At 42.2% G+C, this 19,937-nt stretch overlaps 2 protein-coding genes across 5 annotated transcripts; both read left to right on the top strand.

The window, feature by feature from the left end:
- The first annotated feature begins 622 nt into the window (after positions 1 to 622).
- baxa (BCL2 associated X, apoptosis regulator a) lies at positions 623 to 6,133 on the top strand. Its single transcript, XM_035399323.1, has 6 exons — positions 623 to 712; positions 2,634 to 2,682; positions 3,187 to 3,345; positions 3,668 to 3,803; positions 4,744 to 4,848; positions 4,998 to 6,133. The coding sequence occupies exons 1-6, from the start codon at positions 682 to 684 to the stop codon at positions 5,094 to 5,096; spliced, it is 579 nt and encodes a 192-aa protein (XP_035255214.1). The 5' UTR covers positions 623 to 681; the 3' UTR covers positions 5,097 to 6,133.
- A 1,328-nt stretch (positions 6,134 to 7,461) lies between these two features.
- hsd17b14 (hydroxysteroid (17-beta) dehydrogenase 14) lies at positions 7,462 to 17,209 on the top strand. Of its 4 annotated transcripts, none has more exons than XM_035399132.1 (10): positions 7,462 to 7,657; positions 7,757 to 7,878; positions 8,013 to 8,051; positions 8,255 to 8,352; positions 9,548 to 9,614; positions 9,991 to 10,082; positions 11,319 to 11,423; positions 11,891 to 11,958; positions 15,041 to 15,137; positions 15,365 to 17,209. In XM_035399132.1, the coding sequence occupies exons 2-10, from the start codon at positions 7,815 to 7,817 to the stop codon at positions 15,506 to 15,508; spliced, it is 774 nt and encodes a 257-aa protein (XP_035255023.1). In that variant the 5' UTR covers positions 7,462 to 7,657; positions 7,757 to 7,814; the 3' UTR covers positions 15,509 to 17,209. The 4 variants fall into 4 exon arrangements, with proteins under 4 accessions (XP_035255023.1, XP_035255022.1, XP_035255021.1 ...); XM_035399131.1 differs by having other exon boundaries at positions 7,462 to 7,649; XM_035399130.1 differs by having other exon boundaries at positions 7,467 to 7,657; positions 7,757 to 7,902.
- The last annotated feature ends 2,728 nt before the right edge of the window (positions 17,210 to 19,937 follow it).

The following is a 19,937-nucleotide window of genomic DNA, read 5'->3' on the forward strand; positions in this document are numbered from 1 at the left end:
GACAAACCACAGAACCATGACACATACAAACAATTAGCAGGTCTGTCATGTATGCAATACCTAAAGTTCATTGTTTTTGGTGTTTTCACCGATTTTCACTGAAAAATATCCAGATTTTTTAAAAGGAGTTGATTGGTTGAAACTGATTTTCACCCGGATTTTGTTTCCATGCATCAAATGGTTGTTCCTGTTTGCGTGAGCTTATGTAAACAGTGTCCTCTTGAAATTGACCCTTTGTCAAGCCCCGTTTTAAAAAAAAAAAAAAACAGGGCAAATTACATTAAATAATTTAGAAAATCTAGGGTCGCATTACTTTGGAATAGACCTTGTTTAATTTGTGTGAGCTAAGATAGCGAATATTGTTTGTTGTAACATGGCTTCATTTTGATATCAATACTTTTAATGGCAGGCCTAGATATTGTAAGTGTTATTTAATTATTTATAGACAGTGCTTTGAATCCATGAATAATTTGCCATCTTTGTACGCTAAAATCATGTTTTTGTTAAGAGATACGCTACGACACTACCCTTCTCACGCTGTTATTCGTTTGAATAGGCCAGGGCATAGTCATAGATTGTTGTCAGCAACCTCAATTTCACATAGAGTTCTGTGACGGTAAATGTCACATGACCTTAGTTTAGGCGGAACTACAGATTCCGAAAGGAAAAAATCATAATAAGATGGCTGCGTTGTCGGGAGGAAGTGGTCGGGGTAAGTGACAATATGTATTAAATAAATTGGTTACGAACCGGAATACTGAAATGAAACATCAGTGGGATTGTGTATACATCAAATTGATTGATTTATCCCGTATTGATCTCATGTTTAGTTTTTTTTGCTGCTAGATTGCTAGCTAGAAAATAAACTGACGTTAGATATCGTCATGCAGTGGCTTATACCAGCTGAAACATGCCCATACATATTTAGCTAGCCGGACAGTAAATCGGCTCACGACGTAAGGTAAACAGGTTATAGCGCTAGATATGTGGGGACATTTCAGTGTCATTTTCATTTTTGTTACCATGTGAGCTAACCCTTTATTGTCTGGCTAGCCGACATGGAAATCAATTAAATATTTAATGGACGTTAGGTAGCTAAGTTAGATTTTCTGATTTCCGCCGTTTGCTTCGATATCAATGAAATCGTTTTTTGAAAATTGGTGGTTCCAGGCCAATTAAATATCTAGTACATGTGTAAAAGAACGCAAAACTAAAATAGCTTCGAAGATCGGGCGATGTCCAATTCTTTAAGCAAATGTTGTCCTTTATTCTTGACATCTGAAGGAAACTGCTTAGCCAACTACTCGCTTTCTTTTTGCACTGTCATTGGTCATTTAGTTAGTTGATATGTTTCTGTTTGAGTGGAAAATGGTCAACCAGGATTTACTCAAAGTTTGGACAGACTAAACAACTACTCTGATTAATGAATTGCAAAATTACGATGTTCCAGTGTATAGCAAACATACAGCAGTTTGGGTGGTAAACAGCTAGCCTGTTAGATGCTAAATTAGCTAAGTCTATTGTACTTTCGGCTTCCCTTTGTAGACCGGCAAGAGAAGGATAAATGTTCTGTACAAATGCCAACTGGCCTGAAATTCAGATCTGGAAAGAATCTGAATTGGAACGACAGAGGCATCAGTAATTACTTACTGGAAATGCCAACTTGGTTCCATCCTGGCCTTAAGCTGATTTGGAGGTGGGCAAGCTGGCAACAAGATGGTTGAGACAGCAACCGTGCCGGCAAGATCATGTCCAGCTGGTGGACCAGCTTGGTACAAACAAGGGACACATCAGCAAATTCTAGATGATATTCAGCTGGAGCAGAAGCTGGTTCCAGCAAGATTCCATCTTGGGCTGGTAGCTGGAATTTTCATCAAGGCTCCCCAAATGCATATCATTTATCTGTGTATGCTTGGTGGCTTAAATAAATACTGGTTTTCAAAGTGAGCTGAAAGATTCGCAGGGGCTTGAGAAAAATCGCAAGAGTTATTGAAAGCAGCTCAAGTTAAACCACAAACTGAGCTGCTCAGGAATTGTTGTCCTGAGGATGTTTCTTATTCTTTATAGCTGTTCTTATTCTTGAATTTAATAGACAAAGTCAAAGAATGAGAAATCCCAACGACAACTTCAGCAAATATGTAGTGGATAATTTAAAACAGAATTTAGCTTATAAATTCTAATTAAGAGTTATTTTTTTAACTGGCCATTTCTCAGATGGAGGCAGTGTGCTCTATGTAATTTGCCAAGTTGTTACTTGTGTAAAATTATTTCTTTGAACCTGAAAAATGCATAATAACACTGGAAGTGTAATTAGCTAAATTATAATTATTTTAAGAGGAGGTGTGACTGCTGGTAAAATGAACCTTACATTCTTATCTGCTGATGTGTAATAAACACTCGTTGGAAGAAAACTGAAACTGAAGCTGGGGATGTTCTGACTTTGCAGTTATCTGTGTGACAGTTTGGTCAATGCGTTTGCAGTTCCAGGAAGTTTATGGGGGGGGGGGTGCCTAATAATGTAAAACATACTCATGCTTACATTGTCAGAATGACAAGACAAGAATGTAATCAATATGCGTTCTACTAGCTGTGTACATTTGTGGTGTCACTCTGACACGCTTATGTTTTCCCAGGGAAAAGCACAGAGCAGGTATTAGAAGTTGGAACAGCCTTACTGAAGGAGTGAGTACACTTTTCATCCTGTCAGTGTGCCTCATCATATCCATCCATTTGGTCCGTTTGCGAGGGCGGTGCAGTGGGTTCGAATCCCGGCCTGGGCCTTTCTGTGGAGTTTGCATGTTCTCCCCATGTCTCCGGGTACTCCGGTTTCCTTTCACAGTCCAAAGGCAAGCAGGCAGGCAAATTAGAAAGAGTGTGTGAGTGAATGGTGTATGTGCCCTGTGATAGATTGGCGGCCTGTCCAGGATGTATTCCTGCCTCTCGCCCAATGCACACTGGAATAGCACCCCCGCTACCCTGCCCAGGATAAGCGGGTATAGATAATGGGTGGATGGATGGATGGATGGTGCGTTTGCACCCTCATTTGAATCTGAGTGTGTGCACTGTGGCTCTCTCTAGCTTGGTGTGGTCATGTTTACTGTACGTCATGTGATGTACTGTAAGTCATGTGATGTGCTGTCCGTCTGCCATACGCGCCCCGCTGACGCTCCTTGTGCTGCGCCCCAGCTTCATCTTCGAGCGCGTGCGTCGCTATGGGGACGAGAACGCCGTGGTTACCCGCAGTCAGCTGGGAGGAACCGAGCTGTGCGACCCTAACCACAAGAAGCTGGCACAGTGCCTGCAGCAGATCGGAGACGAGCTTGATGGGAACACGCAGCTGCAGAGGTGAGGGGGATGGGAGGGGTTTCTGCGGGTAACGAACCGGGCCCAGTGTCAGACTGGCCTTGTCAGCTGTTGTCAAAGGAGGGGGGTGCAGGTATGTCCACAATACTGAATTATCCCGAGGTGCAAGATTGGTTTGTGTAACCTCCTCTGTTGTTTAAAAAAAATGACACTAATGTACTGTGGACAGTAAACAAATAACACCACGTACAGTATGTTTGGTTTTTGTAAAAATAAATTGTAGTGCTGGGAATTGCCACAGGAGGGCAGTATAGTTTAATGACCTTAATAACCCATGTGTTTTTCTCCCCTCTCTATTTGCTAGCATGATAAACGATTCATCCCTGAAGCCTTGTAAAGACGTGTTTTTCAAGGTGGCCTGTGAGATCTTCTCAGACGGCAAGTTCAACTGGGGCAGGGTGGTGGCGCTCTTCTACTTTGCCTGCCGTCTGGTCATTAAGGTGAACCTTCGTCTTTTTTTCGTATGCAAACCACTGTTTATGCTGGTTTTCATTTCAAGCATAGCTGAACCAGAGCATTACCAACGTAAGGCCGTTATGTCAGAAATAGCCCTGTATTCTCAGAGCCATAAACAGAATGTGTGGTTTTACGCACAGCTATGTCAGGAGGTATACCGAAGTTGTAAACAAGTGTATATTTCACAAACTGATTACCAAAGACCATAAATGACCACTGAATCTTGAAAGGGAAATCTCTATGCCTAAAAACAATGGTAGGATTGTGTGTTTATTCCATATCTAGTGGTTGATATTGATTGTAGAATGACGTGGTATAATCACACAAGAATTTCACTCGTTTATTTCGCTATATAGTGAGCAGTGTTTTTTCACTATTGGCATTCTTTCAGCTTATTGTTTGCTTTATCTTGCTGCTATGAGGAATACAAATTTTTGGTGGTCCAAGAATAGTTTTATGAACTCCCAGATAGATTGTCCAGTTTGTGTAGTTGCAAATGAGACTGGGCTGGGGAGTCTTTGTTAAATGGACGTACCACGTGACAATGGTGGCAGTTAGAAACTCCATATTCAGCATCGTTGTAGTGTATTACTAAAGCCAAACAACAGAGTTTGTTGTTTCGACTCATAGTTTGGTTGCAGGTGCAATGAATGTCTGAGTTAAGCAATCCCAGGATGCCTTGGTTTTCTGGCTACTCGAGGGGCTTGCGTGAGGGGATTTTAATACGTTGAAAGTTTTGAGTTAATGTCAAAACGGTAAACCTTATATCGTGGTTTTTTCAACTATTGTCTGAAAATCTGGACACGGCCAAACCCAGCATGCACAGTGGGTCACAGCAGGGACTGCAAAATGGCTGCTGTAGAAGGCAGCCAGCCGATTGGCTTACTCGGGCACAGTTTCCATGGCTCCCTCTTGTTCCGCCAGGCGCTGGTGACCCAGGTCCCGGATATTATCCGCACCATCATCAGCTGGACGGTGGACTACATGCGGGACCACGTGATCAACTGGATCAGGGAGCAAGGAGGCTGGGTAAGCTTGAACCCCCCCCCCCCCCCCCCCTTCACCATCGCTGAACGGGCGTCACTGCCTGCATTAAAATTCTGGGTTATTTCTTGTGGTCATCGCTTGTTTTGGTTTTACGGTGAGGACATCTCTCTTGTCGTCCGTTTCCCCCTCAGGACGGCATCAGGGCGTACTTCGGCACCCCCACCTGGCAGACAGTGGGAGTGTTTCTGGCCGGAGTCCTGACCACAGTCCTGGTCATCCGCAAGATGTGAAGGCTGACAGCAGACAGCTGGAGGGGGAGGGAAAGAGAGAGAGAGAGCAAGCGAGAGAGAGAGAAAGAGAGGATGCGAGGAGAGGAGAGGAGTGCTGAGAGAAACAGAGGGTCTGGGCAGCCTGTCCAGGAAGAGCACAGCGCTGAGGTCATCACCCGCTGCTCCTGAGTATCGCCAAGCTGAGACCAACTCTGTCACGCGGTTACTGGGAGAGAAAGACAGGGAGAGAGAGAGAGAGAGAGGGGAGAGATGAGGGCGACCATGTGTTTATTTCTCTTTTTTGGATGAAAGACAGGGAAGATTACAATGGGCCTGTTACTTTTCTATCTGTCAGTCAAAAGCCAGGTGTTCATTCACGCACTCAGCCGGGCTGGTCAGCCGAAATGCACTCGGACGACGAGTTTCTGTCGTCAGCCGTGAAGGAAGGAGATACTTCATCTCCCTCGCCGACTGCCATAGGGGGAGACCGCGGCGCCCGGCACAGCCCCTCACGCTCAGTCCTCTGTCACCTTCCTCCCGGACTGCCCCTGCCCGTCCTTACTCCGACCCCTTCCCCCTCCCCTTCTCAGTTCTCGTCCCGGCCCCCACAATGCACTTTGTACCAGCCACACCCAGCAAGAGACCTTTCCTGTGTGGGCGCTTCGAGATTTCCTGTATTTTGTGTGTATTGAAGGTACTCGTAACATGGACACCATGGGTGATCCGCCTCGCTGTAAAACACTCTGCCTTTACCTCTCTCTTTGCAAAACAGTTATTTCACTTTAAATCAGTGATACAAAAAAATTTTAATTACTCTGAGAATTTTATTATTATTTTTTTTATTTTTTTTTTATTTTGTGGGGGTTTTTTTTCTTCAAAAAATGAAATCTTATGTTGCCAGTGCCTTCAACCGTGTGTTTCTTTAAATATGACTTTGATATCTCATTGTTTTTCATCTTTTGTACTTTTGTAAGAAGGTCCTCCACAATAATCACCCTTTGAAGTGACAGACTGGTTTTGTATGTTGTGATAAGACAATTAAATTTTTTTTCTATGGATTTGTTTGTTGTTGTGAATATGTGGCACTGTGAAACCTGTACCTCAGAGATGCTAACAGATGCTAACATCGTAAGACACACTGGCAAACCTGGCCTGGAGAAGCTAACAGATGCTAACATCATAAGACACACTGGGGAAACCTGGGCCTGGAGATTATTTCATAAATGAATCACATTTAAGCAGCTTCACTTTTAACCACTACATATGTCATAACTCCTTGCTTCATTCCACGGCCTCTACCTTCGATTCGACAGCCTAAGCAGTGTTACCATTATGTTGGGCGGCTTTTCACATTCATTGGCGCTGCTGCAGTTCCTCCTCTGCCTATTCCCCTGGTGTCATTGCACCTGTTGGTGGCTATCTCTAAACTTTACTGTGATATAGACCGCCGTGTCTTTTTATATTTTAATCATACTGAGCATGAAAAAGGTGGAGGCGTACTGAACGTAAAGCCTAGGTATTGTTTACTGTTGTGTCTTTGGTTGAGGCTACAAAGTTCAAAGAGAACTTTGCAATGGGCAATAAATGAGCATCATATGTTTATATGGTGTTGAAACTGAACTTGCCTGGATATAGCTGGGCGATGGTGCATAGGGAGAAACAGGTGGCTGAGCCGTGGGTCTGCATTAGGTCTGATACCCGTGTGTCCTGTGTCGTGAGGGGACAATTTGACATTCCAAATTACGAAGGGAATTGGATAGACACAGACCCGCTCTTGGCGCTTTTCGCCTCAGTACATTTAGCGCCGTGCCAACACCGTGCACAAAAACAAAGGTTGTTAGAGACCCATGGCAAACACTCGCGGGGACGGAGTTTTCAATCGAAAGAAACTGTCAAGCGTTGGGTTGGTATTACAGTTCCCCCTGGGGACACTAGATGGGGTTTCAAATTCACCCGTCTATATTACGCCTTTAAAATTGACGGGGGGAGATATGTGGGCCAGTCAGGTGATAAACACGCGGCGGTGTAAAGTTTGAAGCTGCGTGTTCGTTGAGAAGCTGTGACTAACGTACACGCTGACCGTGAAGAAGTCAAATGCCCGTTCAGTTGGGGACAGAAGTGATCTGATTCAAATTGCAGCGGTCTCTGTTGGAAATCTCTCGAAGCGTCAGCGTAATTATAAGTAGAAGTACACGGTCCGCATGGGCAGCATAAGTAAAAGAACACTGCACACTCACACATTTTAGTGGACACTCACACACTATCTTCCAAATAAACGGAATAACCTCTATACTCATATATCTGAATCCATGTCAGAACCCATGAGAGCTGAATAAACACATTTTTTATTTGATATCCTGGAATAGCGGAACCACTATTGTTTAATAAATCAGGATTTGGAGAAAGGGGAGGGAAAATGGAAGGGTTGTAACCACAATGGTTTCATGCTGTCGGCATTAGTTAACCAATCAACATCGACGAATTTTGATGATTCTAACAAAATAAAGATTCCGTAAACGACTGTGGTGCGGCCGAAAGAAACGCCTCCAGGGGGAGAAGAACTGATAAGAAAGGGTAAGAAGGTTCGTTGGGCTGTTCCGCGGACACCACGGCTTTGTACTCTATTTACTTGAGAATAAAGTCTGATATTCTGAAGATTCTGCCTCATCCTCTTTATCTAGATCAAAAAGAAGAAGAACTTTGTCGACTGGAAACCACAACATCTCCAACTTATTTTCCATGGCTGGCACATTGCGCTATCTTGACAAAGTTGTCATAGTTACAGGAGGGTCAAAAGGAATTGGTAAAGGAATCGTCCAAGTGTTCGGTAAATGCTATGCAATTTATAGACTGCCGTCATGCGCCTGAATCGTGTCTTTTATATTTGTTCCCAATTTAAAATTCGTTAAATAACACGATGTTTGTTTGTTTTTTCAGTGAAAAATGGGGCTAAGGTTGTGTTCTGTGCTAGAGGGGGTGAGTGTCCTCGCGCTATTGTTCTCACTGCAACAGAAGAATAACAAAAATACATTCTTAAATTAAATATATTCTTGCACAGAACAGTATGCATTTAATTGTATGCCCAAATACATTATGCTAATTAATTTAAATAACTTTGCAATTTTAGTTTGACAGACGATGTAGAAAGTGAATCCTTAAGTTTGTTGTCTCTTTGCTAGTGCAAGCAGGGCAGGCGCTGGAAGAGGAGCTTAACAGCACAGGTCCCGGAACCTGCCTGTTTGTGCCCTGTGACGTCACCAAGGAAGACAATATCAAGGTGCGACCGTCTCACAGGCGCAAATTCTGTCCGTCCGTCTAAAAGCGGGAATGACATGGTCTCGCGACTCTTCAGAACGTCCCGTTAGGGGTCTGATCATCTCCCTTTACAGTTCTGAGCTGGGGACTTCCTCATGGGGGTGTCATAAGGGGTAAAGAAACTGTCAGGTTTCTGTTCCGGTTTTCTGTCTTCCTTTTGGGCCGCCAGATGGCGATAGTTCTGTTCCTTTTCCCTGTTTAATTGTATTATTGGTTCCAATTATTCTATTGTTTTTCAGTTGTGTCTAGTTATCCCTTCCCTCTGTGGTCTGATTGTGCATTGTGCCCTCCTGTGTCTCGTTAGGGTCTTGTCTATTTAAGTTCTCTTCTTCCCTGACTTGGGCGCTGGTTCCTTGTGTTTTCGCTTGTGTTTCCGTGTGTGTTTCTGATCGTGTTTCTGCCCTGTGTGTTTCCTCCTGAGAGTAGCCTACTGTGTGTTTCTGCCCTTGTTCCGTTTCTACGTATTTTTGGATTTTCTTTGTTTTCTGTGTTTTGCAGTTTTCTCTGTGTTTTTTGGAGAATTGCCCCGCGAGGCTTTTTGTTCCCTGCTTTTTTTCCTGTTTTGAAAATTAAAGTCTTAGTTTCAATTTACCGTTTGGAGTTGAGTTTTTTCCCCTCACTCTGCGTTTGGGTCCTAACACCCCATATCCGTGACAGAAACAATCCATATGATGCCCCAGTCTTCCTGTAGATGCCCTGTCTGCATCAGTGCTTGTATCAGGAAGCATTGCGGTGGCTGCTGGTCCATCATCAGTGGTCTTAGTGGATTGTGGCCAAGACCCTGGTGAGCCACAGGGTACTCTGTTTTGCAATCCAATCATGGATGCTCACTCTTATTTTTCTCTCTGGTCATACTTAGTGCCAGAACCACATGTTGAAGGTGTTTGGTATCTCATATGGTGATATTTCGATGGCCTGTTCAACAGGATGATGGTAGTTGACAAATGGAGTTAAAATAATTTAATGTGAAAGCACAGAAAATCTGACAGGATTGGATGGTATTAGTACATCAATCCATCTTGCCTTCCTGTGTTAGTAAACTCTTAAGTGTCTGCAAAATGCAGTGGTGTTCAGTGCACTGTTGATAACAGAAGTGTTCAGTGCAGTGAGCCTGTTTATTCTGTGATAATTGTCTCTAATCTTTAATCTTTGTGTAGAATCTGATCTCCGTGACAGTTGAGCGCTTTGGTGGAATTGACTGCCTGATCAACAATGCAGGATGGCGTGAGTGTCCTCCTCAATGTATCTGTGTTTATTTGTTGCAGTGTCCAGTATATGTGTACGTACCCTGCATAATATGAAATGGCTGTTTCAGTGCCAGTGTTAATGTACCATTAACAAACTCCCACAGTTTGGGGTAATAGTTAGAGCACTGGGCTTGTGACCTAAAGGTTGCAGGTTTGATTTCTAGGTGGGACACAGCCATTGTACCCTTAACTGTACTTACTTAACTGTAAGTGTGTACTAAGTAAAAATGAAAAATCTGTGTAAGTTGCTCTGGATATGAATGTCTGCTAAATGCTAATGTAATTAGTTATGTGTCATCATAACTTAATGTGTACATAACCGCCCCCCCCCCCCCCCTTCTCTCACTCATCAGACCCTCCCCATAAGCCCATCGATGAGACCACAGCTGAGGAGTTCAGGGATCTGCTCAACTTCAACCTCATCAGCTACTTCCTTGCCACAAAGGCAAGACGCCAAGCCAAGGCTGCCTGGGGGGGGGGGGGACCCTGCCTGAATGGACTGGCTGTAGGTTACTTTCTGTCAAGTGTCAGAGCTCGGGAGCTGAAATTGAAGGAGATTGCTGATAATTTTGATAATGAAGGCTTATCAGATGCCTGTCAAATGAGTGAGTAGATAAAGTGCTTTTCAAGGGGATTTGTGTTGGGTTTCTGATGGTGCCAGCCTGTTAGAGTTTGATTTGGGCCAGTGTGTCTCAACAATTGTTTTTTAAAATTTTATATATATATATATATATATATATATATATATATATAGCAATGAGGCAGTGCTAAATGGTAAACCTTGATCCTATTGTGTAATTTCAGATAAGGATAACTGTACTCCACGTGCGTTACTTAAATGGTTAGTTCACATTTTTAGACCCAGGTCCACTGAGCTACCCACCACAACTTATTTGATACCCAACTTATGTACGCAAAGCTCACTCTGTTTGCCGTTAGCTTTGTTTGCCAAATAACATCGATACTGAACGATGGCCGTGTAAATATTATGATACTAAGCAATGCAGGCTGGTAAATGTATGCACTTTGAATGACCACATGCTGTTGATATGGTAAGATGAAAAAACACAGGACCATGTTACTCTGGGAAGAAGCAATGCTTTGGAATAAGGCTTGTTTTATTTGTGTGAGGAAAGATAGCCAATATTGTTTATTGTAACTTGGCCTAATTATGATATCAAGTTTTAAAGGCTTACAGAAAGTGATTTGTATGTCTGAGCAACTTGCCAGTTTTGTACTTTGAAAATGTTTTCCTTCAGATTAATAAGAGACTATGACAGGAGAGTGGAGGTTTACACTCATGCACATTGACTAGAGGGAGGTACATTAACATCATGCTGAACGTTAGCACGACACCGCTAGCTGTATGCAGAGCAGTTACTCAGTGTCTGTGAAAGTTCACAGCGGTTTGCCCAGCAAATACTGCGCCTGTCATCTGAGTCTCCAGCTGATTCAGTGTTTGCACAGCAGTAGCCTTCAGTCCTGCTCTCTCTCTCTCTTTCTCTTTCTTTCCTTCTTTCTCCCTCCCTCCCTATCTTTCTCTCTTTCTTTCTCTCTCCCTCCTTTTCTCTTTCTGCTTCTCTCTCCCGCTCTCTGACGCAATGCAGAAAGAAATGTGCTTTATTTGCATGAACTGAAAACCTGTTTTGCGAAACCGTGATGAGTCTCTTGTCTCTCTCAGCTGGCCCTCCCCCACCTCCGTTGTTGTCAGGGAAACGTCATTCACGTGTCCAGCCTGGTGGCCTCCATTGGCCAGAAGCACGCTGTTCCGTACGTTGCCACCAAGGTGCGTAGCGCTGACATCACTGTCCTTTTCGCTAGCACTTCACTGTGTCACTTCACTTCCAGCCAAAAAGGCTCACCTTCCCTAAGCTCTTTATGCCACCAGCGTACATTTCCCCATCTAGAGAATCAGGAATTTGGCTCTTTAGTCATCATGCTTTGACTTCCATATGCATTTATGTAAAGCAAAGTATCTGCATTCACTTACAGTGTATTGTATTTGTCTACCGAACAGAGCATAATAATGTGTCTCTTTACTGCTCTGTGTTTGTGTTCAGGGTAAAAGAGCCCTTAAAATGAATTGTATTAATTAGAATAAAACAAATCACAACACCCATGTAGATCTGCTGGATCCTAAACTGCTGAATTGTGTGTTGTAGTCTGTCTTAACTCTTGCGCTGAGGTCTTCACTGCCTGCTGTGCACTATGACTGTGCTAGATTAAGGTGTACTATTCATGCTTTTCCACAAGGGGGCGATCGTAGCTATGACTAAAGCAATGGCCATTGATGAGAGTCGGTATAACGTGAGAGTCAACTGGTGAGTTTGATTGCAGTTCTGCCATCCTGCCCACTGTGGCCCTGTCTTCTGTCTATCTCATTGCATATCATTGCTTTGTTATTCATTCATGTTAGTATTACCATACTTTATAAAACTATTTCCTCTGTTAAGTCCTTAAAGACACAAAGAGCATGCCCATGTTAATTTTTTTAATGTAATTGTTATATGGAACCCTATAATTAAAAGCTCTTAAAATCTGACCCATGCATTGGTATTACCTACACAAACATAATTGCTGATTGTGGTTCAAGGCCTGTGCATGCAGATATTTTCTGTTGTTGTTTGCAGATGTTCTGAATGAGGCCAGCAGTTTGGCTCCGTCACGTGACCTGGAAGGATTTTAAACCCGTGTTTCAATTATTGTAATCCAGGGCTCCCTGTAGGCACTCAAAAAACACAGACAGTTAGCTAATCATACAATAGAGTGGCTAATTGTGACTTTTCAAAATACAGTTAGTTGACCTAATAAGAGAGAGTGATAGAAAGAAAACTGAACGTGGCTAGATCATCAAATGCACTCGCTATGAAAAGTATGTTCGAGCAAACATGACTGCCTGGTGTAGTGCACACAGGCGGATTTATTTCACTTGCAATTTAACAATCAATTCGCACCAAGGAAATCCTGCAGTTAAAACACACACACACACACACACACAGAGAAAGGTCTGAGATGAACCTTGTGGGGGATCGTCTGTCAGTGGGGGTAGGAGCAGCTGGATAAGCGAGCGTGTCATAAACAGCGAGCCAAATCCCTCACCTCAACGGCCCCAGCACAAGAACCACAGCCCGCTTCTTTGCACAAAATCAACACAAAAGATCAGAACAACTAATGGTGCATTTGCATCACAGACAGATCAGCTGATGGGATTTTGTTTTTTTTGTTCCCCGCACATCTTATTTCTTTTTTAAGGAAAGTGCTGATACACCTTACTGCAGGGGTTCCTTGATCTTATCCAAGCAGTTACACACCTGACTTTACTAATCAAGTTGCTCGGCAAAGACTCTAGTGGTTGATTAGTAGAATCAGGTGTGCAACTTCTTGGTTGGAGTTCATTTGATCAGTTAAAAAAATTAACCTCTATGTAATTTTTTTCAATATAGCACAATAATTACAATATGGCCATGGGAATCTTATTCTTCATGGCATGTATAGCTATATTATATGACCAAAGGTATCAGGACACCCCTTGGCCTGCGGCTGTTTTTCATGGTTTGGGGTAGGCCCCTTAGTTTCAGTCACATTCTAGATGATTCTGTGCTTCCCCAACATTTTGAAAAGCACCTAACTAAGAAAAAATAACAGCTTGTTGAAACTACGATTGGGATTTTGGTCGAATGAAAAGACATAAACGTGAACCAAACGCGAACGAGTGATTGACGTTTTCCCGACTCGGAGAAAACGAAGACCCGACATCACACTTACAAGAAGCATTGGATTACTTGGGATTAAACATACTCTCAGTCTCAAGAAATGTGTGAGCTGGCAACAGAACCGTGGGTTATTTTTAGTAGGTCTGGGCTGTAATACCTTACAAACAGTTCCCCAACTCGGTCCCAGGTCTTTGTGTATGATCGAAAAACTTAAAGGTGGAAGTGATTGATTCTACTATGTGCCTACATGTGTGGCTCACTGACCTGTATAAAAACTTACACAGTGAATCGGTGTGGCCGCACGTCACCTGCATTCAATTCCTGTCAGGCTGTTACCTTCTACATTAGCAATCGACTTCTAGCAACCAATCCGGTATTTCAGAGGGTTAAAAACAGGAACGTCACAATTGAATGCTGCAGTACTGCAGTTATCAAAGATTGTGTGTTTTAAATCTGTCGCTGTGGTTCACTTAAGCCTATGTCTTTATTGTATGAAATTTCTTACAGTTCACTTCAAAAAAGCGATTACACGCAACTCGGCCAATTCGTGCTGCATCCAGAATCCCAATTTCTCCGCTCGATCATCTGACATAATAAGGTGTTCTTGTGTACCTTCCTTGGTGTGAAACTCGAAAATCCCCTTGAAAGCAGTAGAAGAATGGATGTGAGATTAGATCCGAAAGTAGTGGTAATTATCAAGGAATATTATCGCGGCGGTGTACTTGGGATAATTGATTGACACGCCTGCCGGTTGGCAGAGGGCTGAAGTACATGTCAGAAAATTATGAGTCATAATGTGATCGGTCACACCCAAATATTTCATATATTTCATACAGGCGTGGTGTTGGTTTATTCTAAAATGTAAAATCATCTACCTATTTTTCATGACCTTACTGCTGTTTTTAAGCTGTTAGACTATGCATTAATGCCATGTATTTTCTTGTCAAACACTGTGCCTGTACTTGGTCTTTCTGCGTGCGTGTCACTGTCAGTATGTCAAAGTCCAGCTAGTGACTAATGTAGCTATAGGCCCTTATTTAGATATTATAATATTTAATAATTTTAAATATTGTTTGAGATTATATTATATTCTTTTTATAAAATGATCTGACAGCGCTAGATAATTCGTATGGTGCTAATAAGCCTGTTTGAACCTGATGAACCTTTTGAGTTTTTCAGTTCCAACCCCCTCATGTAAATGCACAGAGCTCCCTCGCTGGATCCCCTCCAGTCATACTGCCACCCTGCCACACCTGTCGGAATTGCTCATGTGCGAAAGCATTGTTTATCCAGCCTGCATGCTGTCTTCCGGTTCTCTGACCTGATCTAATGTACATACAGAAGCTGTTTATACCGGTAGTAGGGAAAAGCGCTAAGACTAAATTACTTGGCAACTCAGACAAATACACCAAACCCCATCAGAAAATAAATATGCATTGCTGTGTCTATCAATGGCAACATGTTGTGAGTGGGAAAAGTGACTTAAATTTGATGGTCCTGATAAAAAGAAATGGTGACTGCCAAAGCAAAGCCTTGTTTATATGGTCCTGTACTGTTAGCCAAAGATGTTCCAGGTACCTACAGCATTTTAAAAGGCTTTTGAATTTGCCAACTGACAACGTGAATTGGTGTGAATCATTTATGCTCTCTCTCCTCCCCCTCCCCCCCTCTCTCTCTCTCTCTTTGACAGTATCTCTCCAGGTAATGTGATGACTCCCCTGTGGGAGGAGCTAGCCTGTCAGTCAGGAAATGCAGCTGCCACCATCAAAGCAGGCGAAGAAGCTCAGGCAAGCACACAGAGAGACAGGAACAGAGGGATCATTGGTTTTATCCGAGCGCATTTACAATTATGCAAATATAACCAGGCTCCCATCCATGAAAATTAGATAATAATGTTCTCAATATAGCATGGAAAGTGAGCTGTTTTTTAAAAACGTTCTACGACGTGGAATTTAATTGGCTCAGATGCAGATGAGCTCATTCTTTTCTTCTCCTTTTCCTCTCCTCCTGACAGCTGATTGGTCGGATGGGAACAGAAGCCGAGTGCGGATTGGCTGCCCTGTTCTTGGCTGCTGATGCCTCTTTCTGCACTGGGGTGGAATTACTTGTCAGTGGAGGAGCTGAACTCAACTATGGGCACAAGAGCCAAATTAGTTGATCACTGGATGCTGTGAACAGGCCCAGAAGCTTAAAGGGACAGTCTGACTTTTTGGAAAATTTGCTTTGACAGAAATGCACCGTCCAGTATCTCGAAAAGCTGAGTTATTTACACTTGCATCTTGTGTGTTCATTCCGAGTAAAAATAAGAGTAGAAAAATAAGGTCTTATTTGTTTTAGAGGCAGCTAAATTCAGAACTATAATTGACAGTTAACCAAGTATCCATCCCCTGGGTGCAGTGATTAGTAGCTGTGCAGCGCCACTGGAAGTTTGGGGTTGCCAGGGCAGTATTATGGGCTGCAGTGGGAGCGCAAGTTTACAGTCAGTGACATGCAGTAACCTGGCAACCCCCAACTCACACTTGCATTTCCATTAGCAGAGCTAACGCTGCTTCCATCTGCGGTCATTCATAGAGCTAGCACAGTTAGCATGCAGCCTGTAGATACAGTCTAAAACATGTTTTACAGTACGACAGGGATGAAGCTGGTATCAATCTTATTGTCCAATTATGGGTAAGAGCCAAAAAGTAGGACGGTCTCTTTAATGCAATGATAGAGGTGAGCAGGGCTGATACAGTTACTCAGTGAGACAGCAAGTATGACTTACACACAGATATGAAGATTAGAAAACTCACAGGTAGCTTTAGAATGATTCGAAAGCAAATTTGGAAAAAAGGTGAGATGCTTTTTTCATTGATCTGCCTCTAAGCCAATGAAATCAGCCTGCAGACAAACTGCTTGAACCTTATTGGTTCGCAAGAGGCTTGCTGCAGCATCTACCTTACATTACATTACGTTACATTTAGCTTGCGCCTTTATCTAAAGTGATGTACAAAAGCATGTAGTGAATAAAACGTCTTGGACTGTTGAGGGCATTTGCTTAAGGGACTCTAAAGTAGACTAACGGAATACACTATTAGACTGTTTTCACTGGCAACTGTTTTTGACCAGGGAAGTTGCATATACTGGTGATATGTCTCATGTGTAAAAATAGCAACATGTTAACAGCTGGATATCAGTACCAGGAATGTATGATAAGTTTCAGAAAGAAACATGACACGTCACCTGTATATTACACGAGTTGAGTTTAAAGAGAAATAAAGTGATGCAACGCTACACTTTTATTTTACCATTCTTCTCTACTATGTGACCTGGAAGGAAAACCAGTGGTTTACCTGTGTGTACCTGTTCAACAGATAACCATAGATTTTTTCAACAGTTACTCTGTAAAACGTCCCGCATTAAACAATGTGAGTTTCACAAGCCAGTAATTGAAGAGGTATAAATGGTGGATTGACAGAGAATTGTCACTGAAATTATTAAATGGCAGCATTACTGTCCAATGACGTGTTGTTATACAATGTGTAGTGTTACTTTCTCACATGGACTGGCCCCGTTTTGCAGTGTCACACATTTCTGTGTCACTTCGCCTCACCACGTCACAATAAATTGGAATAGCAGTGTACATGTCATGGATTTTCAGCGATTTACACAAATGAATGGATATTGGATATCTAAAATATTTTATATCTTGCGGGTAGGGGTGGGCATGGGGGGGGGGAGCCTGAACTGATCTCCTGGACCATTTGATTTCCTGGACCATGTGAGACTTTCACTAATTTCTTTGCTGGACGCTACTGTTTAAGATTTACAGGTTGTTCTACATTGAATAAAATGGCCACCATTGCCTAATCACAATCTAGTGCTTTGAAATTGTTTTGCAATCTACATTTTATGAGCCACAGTCATAAAATGCAGATATTTTAGGCACTCAGTCAGAGAAAAGAAGCAGAAACAGACTCTGGCCAAATACAGGTTCAGTAACCAGCAGTGGCCGTAGAAAGAGGAAGACACGAAAACCTGGCAACCCAGAAAGGAGTGTGTGTGTGTGTGGTCATGGCATGACTGAGGAACCAGAAGCAGAAATGCACTTTCTCCTCCAGTGTGGGGGATCTTCCTCCCTGTGGGAAACATTTCAAGATAAAATCATAATTGCGTAATATTTCCTGAATTTTCCCACTTAAACCCTGAAGGGACATTCAAAACTGCAATAAAAAAAACAGGAATAACTGCAAATGTTGACTTTTATTCATTCATGTATGCCAACTTTGGCAATGTGTGGCAATATTGTTTAAATAACTTTCATGCCAGTAAAGCTATTTGAATTGAAATGAATTGGACTGAAAATAATTTTGCACCATGTGCTCTGCAAATAAAGGGTTTTATTCAGTAAATTTTGGACAGTTATATTTTAACCATTTAGCAGATGATCTTACCAGAATTACTTATACAGTTTGAATTCTTTACATATAATCCACTTAATGTAAAAATACACCAAATTAATACATATCTTAAAGTTTTTTTTTTTTTTTGGGGGGGGGGGGGGAATTCAAGAGATTTTAGGGTCATGAACCCCCATGAGAAGCTTTTTTTTTTTTTTTTAAATCACTCTGAAATGGTTCATTCTGAGAGGAAAAAAAGTTTACTTTATTCAGCCATTTGCAAAACCAAAGATGGGTATGTTTCAGCAGCAGCTGAAGGTCTGTACACTAAAATGTTGTACATTTTAACAGCTAAATACTTATTAAAAAGGTTTGTTGAAAGTGTTTGGAATCACACTAATGTTGAAGTAAAAATATGTTACTGAATATGAGGTCAGATGTAGAGATCATATTCAACTAAAATCTTGATGGTGAATTAAAGTTAAACTATCAAGAAAAACATTTCTACGCCAAATAAAGACATCTTTTTTTTATGTTTTACTTCAATTAGCTTAAACGTTTAATCAACAGGACTCAAGCAGAAATTGTCTAGAAGGGAAATATTCCAACTACATGAACATTGTAAATTCATTTTAAAACAGTACTTGAACTTGATTAACATTCAACAGCTTTGAATCCTCTTAACCTTACATTTCACAGTTGGGATATAGCTTTCCCAACCTGATGCAGAAAATGTAGCCCAGTAGTATATTAATAGTACAGTATAAGTGTGCAGCTAACGTCCATCCAGAATCCATCCAACAGAATTGCCTATGAAACGGCTTTTACAATTTTGGTTAAGGGAGACGACACTCCCCCAAGTTCAACAACAGTTCAAACCCTGTTCTAGTGCATGGATGGGCCCCATGGTCTGGTATCTGTTAAGGCACTGTTCTAGTGTATGGATGGGCCCCACAGCCTGGTATCTGTTAAGGCACTGTTATAGTGCATGGTTGGGCCCCATAGTCTGGTATCTGTTATGGATGGGCCCCACAATCTGGTGTCTGTTAAGGCACTGTTCTAGTGCATGGATGGTCCCCATAGTCTGGTATCTGTTATGGATGGGCCCCACAATCTGGTGTCTGTTAAGGCACTGTTCTAGTGCATGGATGGGCCTCACAGTCTGGTATCTGTTATGGACTGGCCCCACAGTCTGGTTGAATCTGGACCATGCCACTGTGGTGTTAACTGTGGCTAGCAGTTCTGCAGGGCCAAGCACAGGCGACTCCAGCAACACCCAGGAATGGGAGGGTTTCAGATGGCTGGGATGACAGTGTTTCATCACTCATCAGTCAGTCAGGTACCCAGAATGCACCTGTGGAGCTGCACACAAAGTTTCTTAATCCAAGTCAGGTCCATGCATGCCCCACTTGCAAGCCATCGCGTGATGAGCAGTTACAGCGATATAGTCAGATTACTTCAAAATTGAACTTTTTGGCCAGGCATAGCAGTGGTGGGTTTGGGATCAGTAGAAGAATGGTTGTGTTGAAAAGGTCATGCCTATGGGGCAGTATAGGTGGCAGATCTTTGCATTTATGGGATTGTTTTGGATCTTCAGGTCCAGGACCTCTTCTTAAAAAAGGAATCATTTAGACACGAACCTTTTTGATTGATGATTACCTGCTCAAAACAAGCCTGAAAAATGATTACCTGCTCAAAACAAGCCTTTTTCTGAGAAAACAATTTTATTGTTATTGAACAATATTATTTTCCATTTTATGAGCATAGAATAAAACCCATTACTCGCATTGGTTATTTATTGCCTTTTTTGGTCACCTTTATCAAGGGTGTCAGTAATTCCTGACCTCACCAACTTTTCACGTCTTATAAAGGAGCAATGTTTGGAAGTGACAAAGGACAATGTCTGCAATTTAAGCCAGTAACTTCGGAGATGTCGTATTCTTGTTCCTATTAATCCATGGGACAACTTGTGACAAATTTCCGTTTTACTCGCGCACACACAATTTTAGACATTTGCACGACCTTGCTATGTTCATTGTAGCCTACAATGTGAGCGAGGCATTACTTGAGCGTCACATGCTCGAGGATTTCCCAAATGAACTGAGATTTGAAACAAAACATTACAAGATTTCCTGACAAAACAGCCCAGTGACTGAAAAAGATTGCTAATCTGTGGACATGTGTTGTGCCAATTAGTTCTTATTTAGA

This window comes from Anguilla anguilla, chromosome 17 (assembly GCF_013347855.1).
Source record: "Anguilla anguilla isolate fAngAng1 chromosome 17, fAngAng1.pri, whole genome shotgun sequence".
Lineage (NCBI taxonomy): Eukaryota > Metazoa > Chordata > Actinopteri > Anguilliformes > Anguillidae > Anguilla > Anguilla anguilla.

Coding starts and splice junctions, on each gene's coding strand:
- hsd17b14 (XM_035399130.1), top strand. CDS start 7,815: ATGGCTGGCACATTGCGCTATCTTGACAAAGTTGTCATAGTTACAGGA. Junction 7,903..8,012: donor AGGAATCGTCCAAGTGTTCG/GTAAATGCTATG, acceptor TTGTTTTTTCAG/TGAAAAATGGGGCTAAGGTT. Junction 11,424..11,890: donor TTCCGTACGTTGCCACCAAG/GTGCGTAGCGCT, acceptor CTTTTCCACAAG/GGGGCGATCGTAGCTATGAC.
- baxa (XM_035399323.1), top strand. CDS start 682: ATGGCTGCGTTGTCGGGAGGAAGTGGTCGGG. Junction 3,346..3,667: donor GGGAACACGCAGCTGCAGAG/GTGAGGGGGATG, acceptor TCTATTTGCTAG/CATGATAAACGATTCATCCC. Junction 4,849..4,997: donor TCAGGGAGCAAGGAGGCTGG/GTAAGCTTGAAC, acceptor TTTCCCCCTCAG/GACGGCATCAGGGCGTACTT.